The sequence below is a fragment of the Pteropus vampyrus genome, unplaced genomic scaffold (genome assembly GCF_000151845.1).
Source record: "Pteropus vampyrus isolate Shadow unplaced genomic scaffold, Pvam_2.0 Scaffold629, whole genome shotgun sequence".
In the NCBI taxonomy this organism is placed as follows: domain Eukaryota; kingdom Metazoa; phylum Chordata; class Mammalia; order Chiroptera; family Pteropodidae; genus Pteropus; species Pteropus vampyrus.
This window is the reverse complement of record NW_011889410.1, coordinates 150746-157646: the sequence shown is the minus strand read 5'-3', so window position 1 is coordinate 157646 and position 6901 is coordinate 150746. Positions and strand designations below refer to the sequence as shown.

Here is a 6901-nt window from a genome sequence, read left to right as displayed (position 1 = left end):
GACATGATTTCTTTCCCATATACTTCGAATGATACATATTTTACAATGAGAATGTATTTCCCTGTTAATCGTGGGATTATAAAAGGGCAAGACACGTGTGTGCCACAGATTGGAGCATGGGCATGCGAGGAGGTTATTGACTCCTGCACGGAAGGACTGATTTGTTTTGCCTTTGTTTGCTTTTCCAGGACTTGTACCCAGCTGTGAAAGGCGTGAGTACAGTTTTCCACTGTGCATCACCCTCCCCATCAAGTAACAACAAGGAACTCTTTTACAGAGTCAATTACATTGGCACCAAGAGTGTCATCGAGACTTGCAAACAGGCTGGGGTTCAGGTAAGGGGAGAGCCGGAGTGAGTGCTGTCACACATTTCTAAATATGTGGGGGCCAAGGTTCTTGCTCTCTTCCTAACCTAGCCAGGCTTGTTTCCAGAAGTGTCGGGAACATCCTAGAAATTCAGTCCCAGAGCAGCTGGGCCAATCTGAGCTGTAACATTCCAACTGCGTCAGAATAGACCCTAAGGCTTATTAGTCTTTTGGTTAAAGAGCTACAAAATATAGATATTGCTTATATTTTTATCGTGATAATGTACATATAAACATAACAGTGAGCATTTTAAGCATTTTTAAGCAGCATTAAGTACACCCACAGTGCCGTGCACCCGTCCCCACCATCCATCTCCAGAACTCTTCGTCTTTCCAAATCGAAATCTATCTCCATTAAACAGCTCCACATCCCTCCTCCCTGTACCCCTGGCACCCACTCTTCTGCTCTCTGTCTCTGAATTTGATCACTCTAGGGACCTCGTATAAGTGGAATCACACACTATTTGTCCTTTTGTGACTGGCTGACTTCACTTAGCCTGTCTTCAAGGTTCATCTATTTTATAGCATGTGTCAGAATCTCCTCCTTTTTTAAGGCTGAATAACATTTCCTTGTATGGATAGACCACGTTTCGTTTCTCCGTTCATCCATCAATGGATACTTGAGTCATTTTCCCCTTTCGAGTGTTGTGCATCACGCTGCTGTGAACAGGGGTGTGCAAATCTCTATTCCTGTCTCTGTCATCACTTCTTTGGGGTAAATACCCAGAGGTGGAATTCCTGGATCATACAGTAACCTTTTAAGAAACTCATCTACTTGCCAGACCTCGCTTATATTTTCAAAGAATAACTACTTACTTTTACCCAGTAGAAACCCGTCCTAACACAGTCGTAACGCAGACCCAAGGGACACGAATTTCTACCGTGTCGTAGCTCGTTGCATGGCTCTAAATCCTGATTCTCAGGACCACCTTTACGGGGCATCAGCTACTGGACAGAACAGCTCCCCGTTAGCTGAGCGCCCCACCCTCACAGTGACATTTGCCATAGATGCTGCGTAAACAGCAGGAAGGACTGAAGCGAGACAGCAGCCCTTCTGAGCTCAGGCCCTAGGCAGGATCAGTTATAGTAACAGTGACCCCTTTACACTTGTCAAATGTCAAGAAACTTTGCCCTGCAAATGTCACCCAACTTGCTCCTCGTTAGGTAACCAGGGGCTACTAATGTCACTTGACGAGTGAGGAAGCAGATTTGGAGGGCTAAGTGCCGTCTCTTTGCCAGTAAATGAAAGATGTGGGATTTGAATCAGACCCTTTGGTCCCGGCGCCCAGACTCCTTACTCTCCCATGCTTGTGTAGCGGGGCGCTGCGAAGCGCACCGCTGCTGGTTTTAAATGGAACATCCCAGGCATCCAAAAAAAGCTTGGAGAATAATATAGTATAGCAGCCATGCACTCATCACAGCGTTCGAGAAACACTTTTTCTGCTAGAGTTGAAGCCCTGTGTGCATCCATCATCAATGCCATACCCATCCTTTCCCACCCATGGGGAACCAGCACTGTGCATTTGGGTTTATCATTTATTCGCTCCATGTGAAGTCCATATAAGGTATTGGTTTGCATGTTATAAAACTGTATTTTTTGCATTGTATTTAGGGAACATTTCACAACAGTGAGGTCAAAAGATTGTTTAATGTGTTTATTTTTTTTTTCTCAGAGGTTTCAAGCGTTGCTTCTCAAATTTAAACCTTTCATCCACCAGGAATTTAAGCCTGTGTATGGTCTGAGGTAGAGACCACGTGTTTTGTTGTCCGGCACCATTTCTCGTGTGTCAGCGCCCCGTCCAGCACATCTTAGGTGTTGGTGCCCTGCATGGGTCTGTGCCCGGGCCACTGCTCTGCCTTAATCCAGCGAGCCTTAGGATGAATCTCAGTGTCTGGTAGGACAAGGCACCCCAGCCGCGTTTCTCAGAATTCACTTGCTTATCCCTAGCCCTTTGCTCGTCCATACACTCTTTTGGATCCGCTTGTCAAGTTCGTTCATAAAGCCTGTTGGAGTTGTTACTGTAGTTGCGCCGAACTTAAAGGTCATTTGAGAGAGAATTGACATCTTTCCAATGTTGAGGCTTCCTATCCATAAATATATACGATCTCTGTGTATCTCTCTTTCGTGCTTTTCAATAGAGTTTCATACTTCGTAATGGTTTTGCACATCTTTCGTCAAATTTATTCCTGTGTACTTCATTTCTGCTTAGTGAAATAATATCTTCCATATCACATTTTCAGTTGCACGCTTAATTTTTGTCCTCAGCAACTTTGCTCAAGTCTAATATTTTCTGTGTATTCATAGTGTTTTCTCTGTACACATTTCTAATATCTGGGAATGGTGAGGGTTTCATTTCTTCTTTTCAAATCATTATACCTCGTTGTTTGTCTAATCCTACCGTTCTGGCTAGGACTCCAGGGCCGAGTTGAATAAAAGCGGTAGAGATACGATTGTAGTTAATGATCTTCAGTGTCGGTTGAGCTGCCCTGAACCAGAGGCTGGAAGCTGGGGACCCACATGAGAGAGCATCTTCCTTTGGAATAGTATTTGTCGAGTGGGCGTGTGTGTGCATGTGCATGTGCATGTGCATGTGCCGACATGCCAGGGTTGGTTGTCAGAATCACCAGGGGTCTTTCTCAGACAGCCATCTCCCTTGCAGTTTGTGGGCTATCCTTCCCCATGGAGAATCACTCCCCTAATGAGATACCATGAATAATCCAAGCCTAAAGCCTCAGTTGAGATAGAAGAGAGAAAATGTATGAACTCCGCCGTTTTAGAATGTACTACCATAATGCGTTTGGGATCTGCATAGCTGCAAAAGATGGCGATCTTTGGATTATTTTAGGAAGGCTCGAAAAGCAAAGGCATTGCAGTAAATAACATGTACGGTGCCTTGCTCGCGAATGTCAAGAACAGGTGTCATTTGATTCTCTTTCATACGTGAGCGTTTCACTAGTGATCATTCCTGACTCGTGTTTTTTTTTTTTAATCTTTCTTCCTCCTCTGCCAGAAACTCATTTTAACCAGCAGTGCTAGTGTTATCTTCGAAGGTGTCGACATCAAGAATGGCACAGAAGACCTTCCATATGCCATGAAACCCATTGACTACTACACAGAAACAAAGATCTTACAGGAGAGAGTACGTACCCGAGAAGTGGTTGAGTGGGGGACAGTCGAGTTCCATGAAAACCTGAAGGGCTTAGATCCTTGAGAAAAATGTTTATGAACACATGAAGTTAGTATTCTGAGGCCTAAGTAGCTAACGTGGGTGAAATTCAGTTCAAGATATCATAACACGATAGCTTAAATGTGGCCAGACACTGCTCTGAGTCTTTTACAGGAACTGCCTCATTGAAACTTGGCAGTCGCCCCATAAGGTGGGCACCATTACCGTCACCAGATTATGGATGGGGATGGTTGATGCCCGGAGATGCAGAACCTTCCTGAGGCCATGCAGCTAGCAGATGGCTGAACCACGGCAGTTAGCTCAAGAGCCTGCACTCAAACTTGCACTGTGCGAGGTTACTCAGTTGCCGTAGAAGTCGGAAATTAGACAATTTATGATGATCCAAAGTGTGTAGGCAGGACTCGGGCTCACCACACAAGGAGTGCGTCTTGAAACACCTTCCCACTGGCAGTGTTGTCCCCCTCCCTTTTTCAAAATTAAACAGTGGAAGGATCTTCCTTGATTTTAAGGAAAAAAGTACTTTTCCACTTGGTAAACCGGCTTTGCCTGGGAGCACCTGGTTTTAGGTGCAGTCTGGGTGAGTAATAGGCACCAAACCCTTGGACTCCTGGGCTCCGGGGACCCAGACAGCAGGTAGCTCCAGGATTAATGTCCAGGGAGGACATGACCCTGAGGACAGCCTCAGCTCAGGACCAGGGAAGTTCATCAGCCACAGACAGCTCGCCTGAGCCGGGTAGCTGTGACTTGACCTTTCCCAGCTGCTTGTCACACATCACACCCATTGAGGGGTCTTGTGCAGCCAGTACCTGTCAAACCAGAGCTCAGCACCTAATTGGCATGTGTCCTCCGCCCCAGCCCCGGGCACTGCCTGAGAGCCAGCTGCCTGTTTGCTATGACTTCAGCTCAGAAAGTCCCAGGAGAACTCATCTGCAGGGAGACACGAGGTCCTCAGTCCCAGGGGTAGAGGCTTGGCCTTTTGCAAGCTGGAGTCCTGTCTGCCACCCTGCTGCTTGGAACACAGAGAGCCTCACAGAGCTCCCGCCCGCCCGGACTTGAGCCACAGAATGGGAGCTTCCGCTGGGCCCTGTGCACTCTCATCCATGGCGCCTGGGACTCCCACCCTCTGTGCTCAGCATCTGTGGGTGGCAGGCATGGCTCAGACTGTGTCCTGCTTGCATTGACTTTGGGTACTGGAAAGAAGCCAAGCCTGTAAACGCCTCCAGCAATAACCCGTACTGGAACATCCTGTCGGCCGCTGTAGGCACACAATGCTCTGTTGGCTTTCAAACCTCTTGATATAAGATAAGGAATGTGGCATTTATCTAGGACCCTTTCGTCTCTCTTCTTTTTAGTAACAGACGTGAGCCTTGGCAGAGGACGTTCGAAGGCTTATTTAGTCATTTCCCCTATTACCATGGGGGACCAGGTGCCCGGCAGGAGGATGAGGGCCAGCTCTGGGAATCTGTTGCAAGACCACTCCTGCATTGTAGGGTAGCTCTGATGGTTACAAACTCAGTCAACAAGGAACTTAAACTCACTGGGACCCGAACACATAGAGAAATTTCGCCACCACTGAGTAGAAATTCTAGGTGAGGTGACATAACAACTATACTTACCAGACAGTTGGCATGGGCCATCTCATTTAATCAGCGCACAGCCGGCCGCCTCAGGATAGGCATTGTCGTGGTCCCCATTTTTACCAATAACATAACAGATCATTCAGGAAATTTTGTTACTTTTGAGGCAAAACTCGTTCCTCTATACTTCAAGCCCTTAAGTTCTAGTTTCTCCCAGACCCTTTAGTTCCTCAGTCCCTTTTTCCTGCCCCACATGGGTTCATCAGAGTCCTTTCTTGGGAGCTGGTACTCAGAGCTGACCAGGACAGCCCAAGATGGGTGGAAACGTGCAGTCGGCCCGCGGAGCTGAAGGCAAGGGCCCCTTTGGTGGTGGCAGCCTCGTTGGAGGCTCACGCCTCAGTCGCTCACCAGAACCCTCGGCTCTTTTCCGTAAACTGCTACCGAGGCTCGTGTTCCCCTGGCTGTACTTGTGCATTTTGGTCTGGAAGCCAATCCCAGGCCTTTCTGTTTCGTCTTAACTGGTTTTGACCCAGCTGATTCGCCTGCATTTTCCAGTCTGGGTAGCGGGGAGACGTGGGTGGGGTAGAGAAGTAGCCAGGGTCATACTAGTCGCTGATGTAGGTCTTCAGCCCTGTGCAGTGAGTGGCATCTGTGTCCCCTGTGGGAGGTGCTGCTTACCTGGTGCGGCATGTCATCCACGGACGCGTTCCTTCTGCTCTCCTACAGGAGGTCCTGGTCGCGAACAATCCCGAGAAGAATTTTTTCACCACAGCTATCCGCCCCCATGGCATTTTCGGCCCAAGGGACCCCCAGCTGGTCCCCACCCTCATTGACGCAGCCAAAAAAGGCATGATGAAGTTTATCATTGGGTAAGTCGGCCCACGGTTGCTGTTCACCACAGCCCCTGACCCCACCGTCACAAGGATCAGTCACGTTCACTCTCTTGTCACGTGGCCTTCTCTGCTGTCCTCCGTGTTCATTTCCTGGGGTGCCACAGCTCATGACCGCACACGGGGGGTTCAAAACAATCGAAATGAATTCTCTCCCAGTTCTGGAGGCCAGAAGTACAAAGTGCAGGGTGGGTTCCTTCCGGAGGCCGTGAGGCAGAATGGCTCCCAGGAGGCTCTTCCGGCTGGCGGCGGCACTGCCGTCCTCGGCGAGCCTCGCCGTGCTCATGCGCCACGGTGGCTTCCGCCTCCGTGTTCGTGTGGCCACCTTCTCTGTGCGTCCGCGTGCAACTTTCCCTTGTCCCGTAAGGACGGCAGCCTTGGATTTAGGGCCGCTCTCCTGCCTGACGATCTCACCTAACCCTGCCTGACTACGTCTGCAAAGACCCTGTTTCCAAATAAGGTCACATCCACACGTCCGAGGGCGACATGGACTTAGGGAGGACACTATTTAATCTAGTACGCATCTCAGGCAGGCTGGATAAATGTTGCATGCCTGTTTGCAAATTGAAGAAACAGACCCAGAGGGGAAAGACTGGGCCAAGGTCAAGGGCCAGGCCCTCAGCCCTCCTGGCATCTGTGAAGACAGATGCGTGAACATTCCTCCTTGAGGGATATGCAGGCGGACGGGCCTCTGCAGGTGGTGACAGTGTCCATTTGCCCTTCCTTCCTTCCTTCCTTCCTTCTGTCCGTCCATCCGTCCTTCCTTCTCCCTGTGCCTTGCCTGCCTGCCTCTCACTGGGCCTCCCTGCTGCCCTGTCTTATTGCTTTGAGGGATTACACAGACATGGTAGAAACGCGTGAGGCCAGAGCATGGTGTTAGC

The 6901-nt window shown here is 49.1% G+C and overlaps 1 protein-coding gene across 1 annotated transcript in view; it reads left to right on the top strand.

Annotated features, from left to right (window-relative positions):
• The window catches only part of NSDHL (NAD(P) dependent steroid dehydrogenase-like), a 15028-nt gene that overhangs the window by 6108 nt on the left and 2019 nt on the right, over window positions 1-6901 (top strand). The window contains exons 3-5 of the mRNA XM_023525796.1: window positions 189-335; window positions 3377-3505; window positions 5857-6000. Coding sequence (XP_023381564.1) covers window positions 189-335; window positions 3377-3505; window positions 5857-6000 — 420 coding nt within the window. The remainder of the gene's footprint in view (window positions 1-188; window positions 336-3376; window positions 3506-5856; window positions 6001-6901) is intronic.